The sequence below is a fragment of the Garra rufa genome, chromosome 3 (assembly GCF_049309525.1).
Source record: "Garra rufa chromosome 3, GarRuf1.0, whole genome shotgun sequence".
NCBI classification, from domain to species: domain Eukaryota; kingdom Metazoa; phylum Chordata; class Actinopteri; order Cypriniformes; family Cyprinidae; genus Garra; species Garra rufa.
The window spans coordinates 27697407-27713615 of record NC_133363.1 but is presented as its reverse complement, the minus strand read 5'-3'; the positions used below and the strand labels follow the sequence as shown (position 1 = coordinate 27713615).

General features: G+C 33.1%; 2 protein-coding genes across 2 annotated transcripts in view; both read left to right on the top strand.

The window, feature by feature from the left end:
• The window catches only part of LOC141331532 (solute carrier family 35 member F1-like), a 48587-nt gene extending 42070 nt beyond the window's left edge, over nucleotides 1-6517 (top strand). The window contains exon 7 of the mRNA XM_073836588.1: nucleotides 5961-6517. Within this exon, the coding sequence (XP_073692689.1) occupies nucleotides 5961-6185 (225 nt within the window). The 3' untranslated portion in view covers nucleotides 6186-6517. The remainder of the gene's footprint in view (nucleotides 1-5960) is intronic.
• A 1952-nt stretch (nucleotides 6518-8469) lies between these two features.
• Nucleotides 8470-15995, top strand: LOC141331531 (uncharacterized). Its single transcript, XM_073836587.1, has 7 exons — nucleotides 8470-8482; nucleotides 8866-9170; nucleotides 11587-11872; nucleotides 11948-12070; nucleotides 12853-13110; nucleotides 14928-15019; nucleotides 15732-15995. Exons 1-7 carry the CDS (start codon nucleotides 8470-8472, stop codon nucleotides 15993-15995), a joined length of 1341 nt encoding a protein of 446 aa, XP_073692688.1.
• The last annotated feature ends 214 nt before the right edge of the window (nucleotides 15996-16209 follow it).

Below are 16209 nucleotides of genomic sequence, written 5' to 3'. Positions count from 1 at the left end.
GCATTAATATAAGCTGTTACTGTTACAGATACTTGCTGACCTAATTTATCATGATGTAGTTGTTAGTTATTTGTTGTCTGATGTTAAAAGCACATCTTTTATGTTTGCCGTTATTGTGTGACTCCATACAGCTAGTGGACATACAATTTCTGCTTCTGAAGAGAAGAGAACATCTTGCAAAGATACTGAGTTCAATCCATATTAAAGGGATAGTTCACCCAAAAATGAAAATGTCACCTTCATGTCGTTCCAAAAATCTTTACAACACAAATTGAGATATTTTTGATGAAATCCAAGAGCTTTCTGACCCTGCATAGACAGCAATGCAACTGACACGTTCAAGGCCCAGAAACGTAATAAGGACACGGGTTAAAATATTCCAGTGGTTCAACCATAAAGTTATGAAGCTACAAAAATAGTTTCTGTGTGCAAAGAAAACCAAAATAACAACTTTACTCAACAAAAATATCTTGATTTGTGTTTTGAAGATGAACAAAGGTTATGGGTTTGGAAGTCATTAATGGCAGAATTTTCATTTTTGGCTGAACTATCCCTTTAAGAGACACATAAAACTATATGTAAGAATGAAATTAAAATCAAATTTCATGAGATGCCATAAAATAAATTTGTTGTTGCCTAAACAAGATTAGGGTTATTGAAGCTAAAACTATAACCAAAAATACATGTATGTTAACTGAAATACAATAAAATATACAAAAACTTGCTAACTAAAACTAAGTGGATGTTTACACAACACATAAACGGAAAACTTTTTTATGGTTTTGGCCGTTTCTTTACATAATGCAATTTTTTGGGGTCTGAAAATGCAAGCTTTTATGTATAACACAGCATTTTTAGTTGTTTTCACTTTATGCAAAACTTTTTTAAAAAACACACAAAAAAACTTTTTTATTTGTAGTGCATAGTCATGAAACCATACCATAAAATGAAATGAAAATCTATATACATATATATATATACACTACCAGTCAAAAGTTTGGAGACAGAGAATGGGGAAGTGTGTGTGTATGTATGTGTATATATATATATATATATATATATATATATATATATATACATACATACATACATACATACATACATACAATAAGTTATTAAGTTAAAAATTACATATAACTATATTACTAAAATTTCATTCTAAAATGTAAAATTAAAGCAAAAAATATGAATAAAAATATAAAATAGCATCTCAGTGATACTAAAATAACACTGGGCTGAAGTGAACAAAATGTAAATGCTAATGAGGAAACTGAGGAATCTTAAAGAGATAGTTCACCCAAAAATGAAAATTACCCCATAATTTACTCACCCTCAGGCCATCCTAGATGTATATGGCTTTCTTCTTTCAGACGAATACTATAGAAAATATATATAAAAAATATCCAGGCTCTTCCAATATTTATAATGACAGTGAATAGCTTTTGAAATTCATAGTCCAATAAAGTGCATCCATCCATCATAAAAAGTGCTCCACAACTCTGGGAGGTTAACAAAGGCCTTCAGAAGCAAATCAATGCATTTGTGTATGAAAAATATCCATATTTAAAACTTTACAAACCGTAACCGAGAGAGTGGCGTTCCAGCAGATGATATAGGATGTAGGTGTAGCGTAAGCTCCGGTGAGAAGTGATAAACACAGAAGCACAGAGGTATAGAACGAGTACCAAAGGAGGAGTTTGATATAGGCCAAGAGTACACTGGTTTTCCTTTGCTGTAATCAAAACTAGGTTTTCAAGAGACTAGCTTCTCACCGGAGCTTACGCAACGCCTAGGTCATCCGCTGGAAAACCACTCTCTCGTGAATGCGTGTATGAAACTTAGCGGAAGCTAGAGATTATGGATTGTAATATTATAAATATGGATATTTGTGCATTGATTCACTTCAGACGGCCTTTATTAACCCCTTCGGAGCTGTGTGGAGTACTTTTTATGATTGATGGATGGATGCACTTTATTATGCTTCAAAATCTTGAAAACTCAATTGTATTCGTCTGAAAGAAGAATGTCATATATACCTACGATGGTTTGAGGGTAATTTTCATTTTTGTGTGAACTATCCCTTTATTGCATCAGATTTCCTTAAGTCTCTTTCTTTATGTATTTATTTTTTAGTTATTTACTCTGCTGAATCCTGCTCTTATGGTCCAGAGCTGAAGGCTGCATGTAATTGGAAGCCCTTTGTTAATCGCAGGCGGGCTGTAGGTGGCTCAGAAATGGACCATGATTGAGCTGAGAGGCCATTGTTCACAGCTCTACTCTAAAAGTGATTGTTGCGATGCTCATCCACACCTCAGACCCTACGGATGAAAAACTAGTGATGCGATTTGGAGATTGAGTGATGGCAAAGAGAGTGAGGCTTTGGCATTTCAGTTTTCAAAGTGGTGATTGTTGATGCTATTTTCAAAGCGCTGTCAAAGGTACTGAGTCCCTGCTTGACCACAACACAGAGCAAAATACAATGCACTACTCAAAAATTGCATTGTCAGTGATGCAATTTTATTTGACATTACATTCCAGAGTGTGATTTAGCTGGCTAAACCTTAAAGTGTTTTTTAAAGGTTTAGCCTGTAAAAGAAAACCTCTTTGCAGTCCAGCATCTTTCTAAGATTCCAAAAACATGGTTGGGCAAAATTGAGATTTTAAGATTTGGCTTCCTCTCAATTGATGAGTGTAGTTTGGCTTCATGCTGAAGACTTTGGGATAAATTAGAGCATTCTCGGAAATTAAAGTGTTCTTCCATCACCCATTAAGTTAAGATAACATAACATTAATGCACATGTTATGCCATTGGTCTCACAGCATAAATTTTAAACCATTATTCAATTATTAATGCCATCCCATCATAATTACAATCACAGACCTCCTGCCTTGAACAGTAGACTCACACTGAGAGTGAATCATTTGTCTGGACGTGCTCCGTTCCATCTTTATCACAACTGCTGCTTTTGCTCATTAGTTCATTCTTGGTGGAATCTCTCCTGTTGGGTCTGTGTGTCTGATTCCCTCGTGTTCATTAACGAAATATGACCCTAATGTGACATATTTATAGTTCCTCTTTTGAGCAAACAATGTCTGCAATGACTGTCATTACACCGTATGGAGAAGAGCATCTGCTCTGAAATTAATATTCTGTCATTATTTACTCGCCCCCATTTTGTTCCAATTTGTATGTTGTTATTTTGTCAATGGAACACAACAGGAGTGTTTTTAATGACTCTTTTTCCATGCAGACACTTATGACTGTGACTGTCAAGTTTTTTTTTTATTATTAGTATTTGGATTGATCTGATTTATTATTAATACATTAGGATTTGCAGTTTAAAATCAGGGTTCAATTTAGAATAATCTGAAGTCTGTTCTATTTAAGAGTAGTAAAGTATGATTTTATGTTTTAAATAATTTGTTTAGAAAAAAAAAATAATGACTTACCGTTTTAAATCGGTGCTCTGTAGTAGTAAGTTACGATTTGAAGTTTTAAATCAGTGATTTATTTAGAATGAATAAATTATGATATTAAGTTTTAAATTGGCGTTTTGCTTACTTAATAAATTATGATATGAAGTTTTAAATTGTTTTATTTAGAATTAATGAAGTTTCAAATTAGTTTTATTTAGAATTCATACATTGATATAAAGTTTTAGATTCGATTTTTCTATACAATTCATAAATTATGATTTAAAGTTAAATCAGGGTTCTAGTTAAAATTAATAAATCATGATTTACAATTTAAAATCAGTGTTCTGTAGTAGTAAATTATGATTTGAAGTTTTAAATTAGTATTTTATTTAGAATTAATACATTTTTATATAGTTTTAAATTTGTGTTTTATTTAGAATTCATAAATTTTGATTTGAAGTTTGAAATTAGTGTTTTATTTAGAATTAATAAATTATGATATGAAGTTTTAAATTAGTGTATAATTTAGAATTAATAAATTATGATATGAAGTTTTAGATTAGCATTTTATTTAGAATTAATGAATAATGATATGAAGTTTTAAAATAGTGTTTTATTTACAATTATTAAATTGAAATGAAATTTTAAATTAGTGTTTCATTTAAAATTAATAAATTATGATATGAAGTTTTAGATTAGCATTTTATTTACAATAAATTATCATATGAAGTTTTAAATTATTGTTTTAATTAGAATTAATTAATAATGATATGAAGTTTTAAATTTGTGTTTTATTTACCATTAATAAATTGATATGAAGTTTTAAATTTGTGTTTTATTTAGGATTAATAAATTATGATATGAAGTTTTCAATTATTGCTTTAATTAGAATGAATAAATTATATAAAGTTTTAAATTAGCGTTTTATTTAGAATTAATAAATTGATATGAAGCTTAAAATTAACGTTTTATTTAAAAATAATAAATTATGATATGAAGCTTTAAATGAGTGTTTTACTTAGAATTAATAAATTGACGACGTTTTAACTTAATGTTTTGTTTAGAATGTTAAGTTTTAAATTTGTGTTTTATAAAGAATTAATAAATTAAGATATAAAGTTTTAAATTAGTGTTTTATTTAGAATGAATAAATTAGTGTTTTACTTAGAATTAATAAATTAAGATATGAAGTTTTAAATGAGTGTTTTATGTAGAATTAATACATTTTAATAAGATAAAAATAAAAATTAATAAGTTTTGTAATCAGTGTTCTATTTAGAATTAAAAAATTAAGAAGCATTATTTTTATCAGTGTTCCTCGTCATTTAAAATCAGTGTTCTATTCAAAATCATAGGAAATTATGATTTAGTTTTAAAAGACAAATTAATTACAATATGAAGTTTTAAATTAGTGTTTTATTTAGAATTAATAAATTGATATGAAGTTTTAAATTAGTGTTTTATTTAAGATTATTAAATTATGATATGAAGTTTTAAATTAGTGTTTTATTTACAATTAATAAATTATGACATGAAGTTTTAAATTAGTGTTTTATTTACATTATGATATGAAGTTTTAAATTAGTGTTTAATTAGAATTAATAAATTATATGACCTTTTAAATTAGCATTTTATTTAGAATTAATAAATTGATATGAAGCTTAATATTAATGTTTTATTTAGAAATAATAAATTATGATATGAAGCTTTAAATGAGTGTTTTACTTAGAATTAATAAACTGACGATGATTTAACTTAATGTTTTGTTTAGAATTAATAAATGATGATATTAAGTTTTAAATTTGTGTTTTATGTAAAATTAATACATTTTAATTCAAGTTAAAAATATTAATTAATATGTTTTAAATCAGTGCTCTATTTAGAATTAAAAAATTAAGAAGTATTATTTTTAGCAGTGTCCCTCGTCATTATTTAAATCAGTGTTCTATTCAAAATCATAATAAATTATGATTTAGTTTTAAAAGACGAATTAATAAATTACAATATTAAGTTTTAAATCAGTGTTCTATTTAAAAGTAAATTCATTTTCAAATTCATGATTTGAGGATTTAAATATATGTTCAATTTACACGTAATAATAATTTACAGTTTAAATCTGTGTTCTATTAAAAAATATTAAATCATGATTTGCATTTTTAAATCAATGTTTTATTTAGAATTAATAAATCAATAAATAATATTTTTAGCAGTGTTTCTAATCATTATTTAAATCAGTGTTTTATTCAAAATTGGAGTAAATTATGATTCAAAGTTTTAAATGATAAAAAAAATTTCAGAATAAATCAGTGTTCTGTTTTGAATAAATAAATCATGGTTTACAGTTTAAAGTCACTGTTCTAATTAAAAGTAGTAAATTATAATTGAACGTTTTCACTTTAATTTAAAGTGTTCTATTTAGAATTCCAAGATCATGACTTAAAGTTTTAAATCACTGTTCTAATTAGAATTAATGAATCATAGAGTTCTAAATTACTTTTTTGACACACTATATGAAGTTGATTATGTTGTTTGTCTGTCTTCAGTTTTCAGGCCTTTACCTGCTGTCCTTCTTCATCATCGTCTTGGGACTGATCCTCTACTCCTCTTCCTCCACCTACGTGGCACAGGATCCTCGCGTCTATAAACAGTTCCGCAATGCAGGAAACGCCATCACAGACACGCCCACCGTGGGGCCGCTGGAGCCTTCAGTGACCTATACGAGCCTGGGTCAGGAAATAGAGGAGGAGCCTCGCATACGAGTAGCCTGAAGGGGGCGTGGCCTCCCAAAACCAACCAATCATCCACTGCCCGGCCCGGCAGTCTGTAGAAAAAAACGAATGATAATGATCACCGAATGATGTAATCAACCACGTAGCAAACGAGTACACTGTGATCACGAACTGTCAATAGGTAGCAGTGACTTCTGTATGTCTGAGATATCAGATCCATCATGTATAGAGATGATTTCACCTCATTGCCTCTTTCCCCCCCTGCGGCAATTTAAGTGTTTAGAAGGGTTCGTGCTGACTGTTTCGTCCAAATGCTCAATTGTGAATGTTTTATTTTCTTATACGAGCACAAAGGGTTCATTGTATTTGAAAGTTTGACATAGTTTCACTACAGTGTCATCAATATTTTACATTTTAAATGGCATCTATCTGACGACGTTTCTGGAAAACTGCATTCTGAGTTTTACAATGCTGATTTGAGCCAGTGCCTTGCCATGTAATATTATTGTGGGTTACATTAGCCAGTAATCATGACTTAAAAACAGTTTCATCAGTATTGGACGTCATGATTGCATATTGTATCATCTGCTCAAAATTATAAATATTTCCATTCTTCAATCGAAAATATGAAAAGGGTAAAAAAAAAAGAGAAAAGAATGTTTTTACACCCTTCTTTAACTGTTATACCATATTCATATTTGTTTTTAAAATATTTAGTTTTAATTCTGCCAAGAAAAAGGGTACATGCATTTGTATTAAATATAAAAGTCTGTGTAATTGCAATTGATTGTAAACTTGTAAACTATTTTACTGCACTTGTCTTTGTTTTATAAGCAGTTCAGTTTTAATTATCATCTTATTTGGATGAAATCCAGTACAATACATGTAAAGTTATTCTGAACTGATATTTGGGTTTTGTTTTGTTTTATTTTTTCAGTCTTAAGTTGTCATTTAAATATTGGAAATTCTCAATGTGTCTGACTTGCTTAAAATAAAGTATATTTGTCTTAAACTCAAAAAAAACATGAATGGCAAATACTGGGAAAATGTATTTGAGCTCGCAGAACATTACATTATAACGCAACTTTTATATTCAGTTGAGGTCAAAACGTTAATTATTTTACCAAAATAAAAGGGATCATACAAAATGCATGTTATTTTTTAGTTAGTTCATGTTAAAGATGTTTGCATATAGTCCACAAGAAAAAATAATAGTTGAATTTATAAAAATGACCCTGTTCAAAAAGTTTACATACACTTGATTTTTAATACTGTTGTTACCTGAGTGATCTACAGCTGTGTTTTTTTGTTTAGTGATAGTTGTTCACGAATCCCTTGTTTGTCCTGAACAGTTAAACTGCCTGCTGTTCTTCAGAAAATCCTTCAGGTCCAACAAATTCTTTGGAATTTCAGCATTTTTGTGTATTTGAACCCTTTCCAACAATAACTATGATTTTTGAGATCCATCTTTTCACTCTGAGGACAACTGAAGGACTCATACGCAACTATTACAAAAGGTTCAAATGCTCTCTGATGCTTTAGAAGGAAAAATTATGCATTAAGAGCCGGGGGTGAAAACCTTTGAACAGAATGAAGATGTGTGCATGTTTCATATTTTGCCTAAATATCATATTTTCATGAAGAACAGCTGGCAGTTTAACTGTTCAGGACAAACAAGGAACTCATTAACTATCACATAAAAAACAACAACAACAACAACAAAAAAAAAAAAAACGCTGTGGATCATTCAGGTAACAACACAGTATTAAAAATCAAGTGTATGTAAACTTTTTAACGGGGTCATTTGTATGAATTAAACTGTTATTTTCTGTTGTGGACTATATGTAAACATCTTTTACGTGAAATATCTTATTCAGGTAAGTACTAGCCGCTAAATAAGAAGAATAACAACAACGTGCAGTAAATAATAAAAAGGTTTGCACTACAAATTAGTGTGTCCATAACTAAGATAATACATTAAAATAATATGGTAAAACACACCAATTCACAATATTACGCAGCAAAACCTTTTTTTGTACAGCTAAAAACAGCTGGACACGAATGAGACCAGAAACCAGACCCATAAAGTTTACAAATATAGAAAACTCTTATAGAAAAAAATGAGGTTGATAATAAACACACAAAAAAATGTCCACAGTATTTTTTTTACATAATACAGAGTTACATTCTTTAAAAAATATATTCTTGTGCTAAACCGACGAAAGAAACTCAAATACATGTTTGGAACACCTTGAGGGCGAATAAATGATGCTAATAAACGCATAAAATGCTTACTACAGACAAAAAGACTACATTGATCCCAATGGGAACTTCAGGTGCAGGACAACGAGAACATCAAAAGCAAAATTCACCTCTCACACGGTTAATTCCAAAAATTCAAGACAGAGCGTCGAATAAATTAGCATTACAAACGCACTGCAAATAAGAAATGCATTTTTGTCATTGCGGTTGGGAAATGAAGTGTTTATCTTATGAATATTTATGACGTAACGTTCCAAGAATGCCTACCCGATTGGCTTGGCGAATTAAACGCTTGCCTTATGAATGTTAATTAGTTTAAGCAGGTATGTTGCCAAGCAACGTCTGCGTGACCTCATTGATATTCATGAGCTGCTAATATTCATGAGCAACTCCTTAGAGATCCACCACCCTATGACCTCTCTCAGGTGGTTTCTTCCTAACCTTTAACACCTGAGAGGTGGCTGCAAGCAGGGCGGTGACACCGGCACAGGTATGGCAGACCTCAGCACGACCTGGGAGCGTGAGTTGCTGGAGCAATTCTCCTGTTTGACTGCCGCCACAGATGATGAGCCCCATCTGAATACAGCAGATATTACTCCGGAAAGCAGCGACGACACAACGGGCTTATTGCATTTAAGTGATGAAGTTCTCCTAGTTATACTGAGGAACTTGGACCCAGTGTCGCTGCTGAGGCTCGGCAGCACGTGTAGCTTATTGTTCCGAGTTTGTTCGTGCAACTCTCTCTGGACCAAACACTTCCAGGTAGGCCTATACTTTGCGTGGAAATTAGATTTTTGATTTATCACAGTCGAAGCTTTTAAATTCACTAAAATGCATGGTACATACCTGAGCGAACCGGTCATTTTATTAGTCTTTAATGTTATGTGAACAAAAATGACTCGAATGGAGTTGAACGATCTGTCAGATAATCCATAAGAGCTGGATTCCTGATTCGTTCATAAAATAGGAGTCCTTCATCGTTGTTCCCAGATGCGCGGCCATATTGGCGATACTCGGATGTAAACAACAGCATTGAATGCATGGTTAATGTACTACTGAATACGTTTTTCTGCTAATTTATGCTGTTTAAACCACGGAAAAAAACATGTGGAAACTGCTAGGACTTTGTAAGCAGGACAGGGCGCAATAGTTACAAAATAAAGTTAATGGGTGCTAAAGATGCTTGTAAGCAATATTAATTAAGATATTAGCCTAATATTTGGGACGTTCTAAAATGCTTAACGTGGCTTAACGTACGTAAAAAACGACCAGGAAACACCAAATTTCTGTCAAACCTTACTTGGAACAAACACTAACTACTATCAAAAGAACAAGCCCTTATTCCACAGAGAAAGTTAATAATATCACGTTAAGCATTTTCTCCCCCATAGAAGTCCATTATAAAGAAACAGCTTAACGTGGTTTAACTTACCTCAACAGAGACGAGGGAAGACCAAACTTCTGTTAAATTTGACATATAATACATATAATAAATAACGAGCTCTTATTCAGCATATAAAGTGATCGCCCCCCATAGAAGTCCATTATAAAAAACATGTTAAGCTTTTTTTTTTTTTTTTTGGAGTTCTATAGGGAGAACACGCTTAACGTGATATTATTCACTTTATGTGCTGAATGAGATCTCATTCTTTTGACAGCAGCAAGTATTTATAAGTAATATTTGACAGAAGTTTGTTTTTCACTTTCTCTGTGGAATAAGGGCTCATTCTTTTGATAGTAGTTAGTGTTTGTTCCAAGTAAGGTTTGACAGAAATTTGGTGTTTCCTGGTCGTTTTTTACGTACCTTAAGCCACGTTAAGCGTTTTTCACGTTAAGCGTTTTAGAACGTCCCTAATATTTCACCTACCTGACTGGAAATGATAAGAAAAAAAAACCCAGTGTTGTCAAGATTATTAAATACTGGTTCAGTTCAGTTACTTTTGGCAGTCTGTAGTACTCCAAAATATTTTTCCGATATGACTGATTAGTACAGTTCAAAACATGACAATAATTGACCATTTTCAGCAGCAGTAATCCGCAAAATATGCACTTTGCATTGTTTTACCAGTGAGGCCAATTGATGACATGTTGGAAAAACCCTACTTTTACCTATAATAGAAGTAATTTATAGAAGCAGTTTCTGCCACTGAATTAAAAAAAATGTTACCACTCTATTTTTTCAGTATTTTCTCAGAATTGTGAGTTAAGTCAGAATTGTCAGATGTAAATTTGCAATTCTGCAATTATATCACTCTTCTTCCTCTTAATATTGGACTTTATAACTCGCAATTGCAAGTTTATCACACAATTCTAAAAAAAAAAAAAAAAAAAAATTCAGAATTGTTTTTTTCAGGAATTGCTAGTTTATATCTAACACTTTTTAATTAAATTCTGAGAAATAAAGTCAGAATTGCCTGTTTATTTCTCAGTTGTGAATTTCTAACTCGCAACTACAAGTTTATATCATGCAATTCTAAACGCAAAAGAATTGCAAGTTTATATCATGCAATTCTGAGAAAAAAAAAGTCTCAAAGTTGGGAGTTTATTTCTGACAATTTTAAGACGAAATTGTGACTTGAAAAAGTCACAATTAGCTTTTTCCCCACTTATTCTGTGGCAGAAACTGGTTTCAATATTTATTAAATGCCGTCTACGAATGACATTTGCTCTTGCTATAATTGATCTTTGAATGCACGGAAAGCTTAAGTGAGTGAAAAATAACAGTTGTGAAATCAGCTACGAGATTTGAATAAAGAGTGTTTTGAGTGTTGTTTTGTTTTTTTGTTTTAAGCAAATGGAAATAAAATGAAGGCTCAATGTGGAAGTAAGCCCATTCGCTATAGGGAAATAACGAGAAGAATAACAATGTGCAGTAACTAGTAAAACTGTTTGCAATACAAACCAGTGTGCTCATAATTAAGATGATACATTAAAATAATATGGTTGGATATAGCTGGAAGCAGATGAGACTAGAAGCCAGACCCTTAAAATTCTTATGCAAAGAAAAGGTGGATAGTTTCTTTTGTTTTTTATTTTAATTTTTTAGTAAACAATGGCAAAATATAGGCTTGTTTTTATTTATTTATTTTTACTTATTTAAAATTTTATTCTTAAGTGGTCCTAACAGACTATCCCAGTGGTCACTCGCATGCTAACTCTCTCATATCTTTCTCCACAGGATTCGTTTGGGGTCAGTCTGTCATATACCCACGTCCGGTGTCCCGTAACGGCCAAAACCGCTTTCCGCTTGGTTTTTATGTGGCGATCCCTCTTCAGAAACATCCACTGTAACCGCGCATTTCAGGAGAAGCTCTTTGTGGAGATCCCGTTTGCGCCACACAGGTACTGGATCCAGTGGCTCGTGCTGGAGGAAAGCGTACCCTTGCCTTCAGTGAGGCTTCCCAGCAGCGAGGTGGAGAAACTATGGGGAATCGCTGCAGATTTGTTCCAGGACAAACTCCAAGGTGGCCATACTCTCAGCTGCCACATGAGCTTTCCATGTTTAATTTTAGCCTAACATGCTTTATTCTGTTTCCCAGAGAAAACTGAAGATTGTGACACCCTTAAGTTTGAATGGAGAGAGCTGTTTCATCTTGCGTTGAAGCATCATGGCAGTGTCTCGCTGGTCTTTCAGCATGTTCTCAGCCAGCATCAAAACAGTGGTGAGAGATCTGCATCCCATTTCATGAAACTTGGTCATTAGGGAGCTTAATGGCCAAACAAAGTGTGATAACCAACGTTGTGAATATTGTGATTTAATATTGCCAAAAGAATATATCACCTTACTTTAATCCTCTGTGAGTGCTGGAGTGAATCCAACCAAATGCAATTTATTCTCTGGCACTTTTGCATTGCGTTTAGACTCTGAAAAATGGCAAACGAGTTCATTGTCGGCTCACGGCAGCAGTACTGTATTGTCTTCTTAACCAAAAGGACACGGGTGTCTGGGTTCTCTCGTTGGTCTGGTTGACCTTTTATATGTCTTAGCTGTATATGTTTCCTTTCCCCCTCTAAAAGTAATGGGATTTCTGAACCAAGATGTTAGTAATCCAATTTTTTGCTCTGGTGACTCACTTCAAACTGCTGTGATGGACCCTTGATCGGAGAGTTGGGGTATGACACACGATTTTTGAGTGATGTGTCTGGAGAAGGACTGTGACTCATAGTTCACCCTCACCTGGTATTTCCTGTTTCTTTTAATACTCTATATAAAAGGCCCATGTTCTATAGCTTTTAGCTTTGAACAGGATGCAGTGCATCCTATTTAGTGATGATCTAAAGGTCTTTCAAATTTCCACCTGAAGTTTTAAAGTTTCTTCTGTAAAGTTGTGCAGATTTCTTTATAAACGCATGTCTGCATTTTATTGCAATGTTATGTGCATATGAGATATTTCTACCTGTAGTATTGCTGGCATTGACAACCATTTTATGTGCTGATTTTTAGAACACACAGAGCTGGAGTCCATGTACCATCAGTACGTCCAGTGCCGGTTCCAGTGGCTCTTCACATATTGGTTGTTTCGTCAGCCGGCGCCGTACAACAAGCAGCTGCGATCCATTTTCTTGCAGTGGAAAAAGCACAGCAAGAGAAAGGTGGCCACCTGGGGTGAAACCCTGTGTGATGTGAGGTACCTTGCCTCCCTGCACCCCATCACCAAAGACTACTGGAGAGGCCGATTGGCCCGGGGAGATGAGAGCCTTGGTAGGTTAGTTGGTAAATAATTGGATTATGGTTGATGATTTGATTGATTTATTTATTTTTGTATTGTGTGTGTTTTTATTTATCTATTTATTATTTTTTTTAATGATGATGATGATGAATAATATTTTTATTTTTTTTATTTTTTTAGTATAATAATTCTTATTGCTGCTATTTTAGCGTTTATTTTAATAGCATGTTTTATTATTTATTGCTATTTTAGCTTTTATTTTTAATGGCGTGATTATTATTATTATTATTATTATTTATTGCTACTTTAGATTTTATTTTTAATAGTGTGTTTTGTTGTTGCTATTTTTGGCCTATTTTTAATAGCGTGTTTTATAGTTTTTATGTTTTTTTTAATTAAAATAAAATGTTACATTTATTTTTTTTATTAGCTTTATTTATTCTTTTTGCTGTTATTGCCATTTTATTTTTAGTACAATATTTAATACCAATATTTGAATAATAATAATAATAGCGATAATATTAATAAAAATGATAAGATAATAACTTGTATTGTTATTTGTGGTTCTAATTTTTATGAAAAAATTATCACAATAGTGATCTTTCTTTAATAGTGTGTATTTTTATTAAAATAACGATGCATGCTATTATAAAACTTGTTACAATTGTTTTTATTAGCTTTATTTTAGATTGTTTTTGCTGTTACTATTGCTGTTTTATTCATTTGAATATTATTGCAAATTTTTAATACCATGTTTTTTTGTATAATAAATATTATACAAACAGAAATAATTTTAATGTTTATTTAGCTTTAATTATGTTAATAGCTTAAGTATATATATATATTTTTTTATTAGCATTTAGTAATATGTAGTTTTATTATTGCTATTTTAGCAATTTTTAGTGGCATGTACTTTGTTTTGTATTATTATTATTATTATTATTATTATTATTATTATTATATTAAAGCTTTTTAGTAGCATTTATTTAAATGAAACAGCCCATTAATTACTAAAACCCACCTTAGTTATTGCCATTTGCGAAATCTGTTATAGTTCAACCTCTGCTGGAGAATTGGCTTGATCTGCGAATCCTTTCAGAGTCGAGCAAAACCTGCTGTATTTGATGGTGTTGTGTTCTTTTGGCGCTTTTCCACTACACAGTACCAGCTCGACTCGGCTCGCCTCGGCTCGACTCGACTCGGCTCGACTCGGCTCTGTTTGGTTTTCCACTGTGTAAAAGTTGTACCTGTACCTCCACAATAGTACCTGGTTGTCATAGCGACGCTGCAAGAAACTGCCGTGATGTAATCTTCTACGCGACACACACCCGCTGTCTGCACCTCCTCGTTTGACCACGGCGTATTCTTCCGAGTTGCCATAATATGTAATGGATTGGATATGTCACGCAATCTCTGGCCAAACTTTTTAAAAATGGCGGGGTTATTCTGGATACTATTGCTGGCGCGTGCAATGATGACGCAGTGAATAGTGACGATTCTCTCTGACCAATCAGCAGTCTGCTGTGTTTTCACGTCACATTTTAGTATCGCCTTAGCTCGCCTCAGCTCGCTTGGAACCTCGCCGGAGGTGGTACGAAAAAAAGTACCTGGAAGCCGGTACAGGTACAACTTTTACACAGTGGAAAACCAAACAGAGCCGAGTCGAGTCGAGCCGAGGCGAGCTGAGGCGAGCTGGTACTGTGTAGTGGAAAAGCGCCATTTGTCGGTCTTGTGTGGCGCTCTCTCCTGAGGTGCTCTGGCAGGATATTCGTCTGTAGATCAAATGTTACTCCTCTAGTCTCCTGGAGCATCATCTCATGTTCTGACTCTGCTTGTTTCTCTCCATCAGGGATTCAGACTGTCGGAAACTACTTCTCCATGTGCAAGTCTCTCGTGGCCTGGATCCTGGGCCGTGACTGGGGCCGACTGAAGCGAAGAAAGGTACGTCTATGGAATACATGCAGAAAGCTGAACAATATTTCAGTCTAAATTTTTTTTTTTTTTTTTTCTTTGACATAAAGTCCTTTCCCTAGTGTGCAGTGGGATGTTTGAATAAATTTGACATGCTGTCTTCCCCGCGACTAACTTTTCTTCACACATGATTGTTCCCCGTTCTGTTCCAGCTGATATCTCTCTTCCCCATCTCAAAAAATGCCAAATAAGTTCCTCAAAGGACATGATCTTAAATATTCCAGCAGTGCTCATCTTCTGCATTTCATTAGCCAGGGAAAATGATTTCACAGGTCACGGCGTGAGCAGACGCTGCTATCTAATGGCTGCCTAAATGGATTATAGACGTATCGGTGCATGTCCCAGTCAATTACGTCGCACGTCTGAGCATACGAACGCTCCTGCCATTATACACTGGTTTACAACACATGAGACCATCCAAGGACATAGAAAGGACCAGAGAGACGTTAAATGTGCATTTTATGTTTTTCAACCAAGGTTAATGTAATCTGTTTTGTTTCATGGATTTCATGTATGTGCATTGCATAACCTATTTGCTTGATATCAGCATATAATTTTATTTCATTTCTTCTTTTTGCACTTTTATTATGCAAATTTGGTGCCGTTCCCTTATGCATGCACTTTTTCGGGAGCAAGGTCAGGTGGAATATCATTTGCTGATGGAGTGATGTGTCGTTGGCAGGTTTATGAAGACACACTGGAGGGTGTGTATCTTTTGCTGAGACGGGAGATGCAGGAGACGCTCGTTGAGCACGAGCGCTTCTGGCAGGTGGCCAAAGTCCAGATGACCCGTGTCTGTACGCTGGAGGAGACGGCTGCAAATTACGTCAACTGGAAAATGATTGAGACGCTCCCCTACTACAAGTCAGTCCTGCTTGAGTTTGTTCGATTTACGCTGTCTGGCTCTTTCTCATTCTCGTCCAAGAATACAGAATTAGGCGTATAATGTAATGAGATGGACTTACTGAAAATCCTTTAAGTTAAATGAACTAATTCGATTATTTATTTGAATAGTTGACATTTATTTTAGGTTGTATAAAACGTTTTAAAATGTTACATTTTGTTTGTATTGAATTGTTTAACATTTGAAATATTTTATATTTATTGAAAAAAATTACATTTTTGTTTGAATGCCAACTTAAACTTAAGATTTTATTTTT

Excerpts from the sequence above, each read along its gene's own strand:
- LOC141331531 (XM_073836587.1), top strand. Across the intron at positions 12,071-12,852 it reads CAGCCAGCATCAAAACAGTG|AACACACAGAGCTGGAGTCC; the intron begins GTGAGAGATCTG and ends GCTGATTTTTAG. Across the intron at positions 15,020-15,731 it reads GCCGACTGAAGCGAAGAAAG|GTTTATGAAGACACACTGGA; the intron begins GTACGTCTATGG and ends TGTCGTTGGCAG.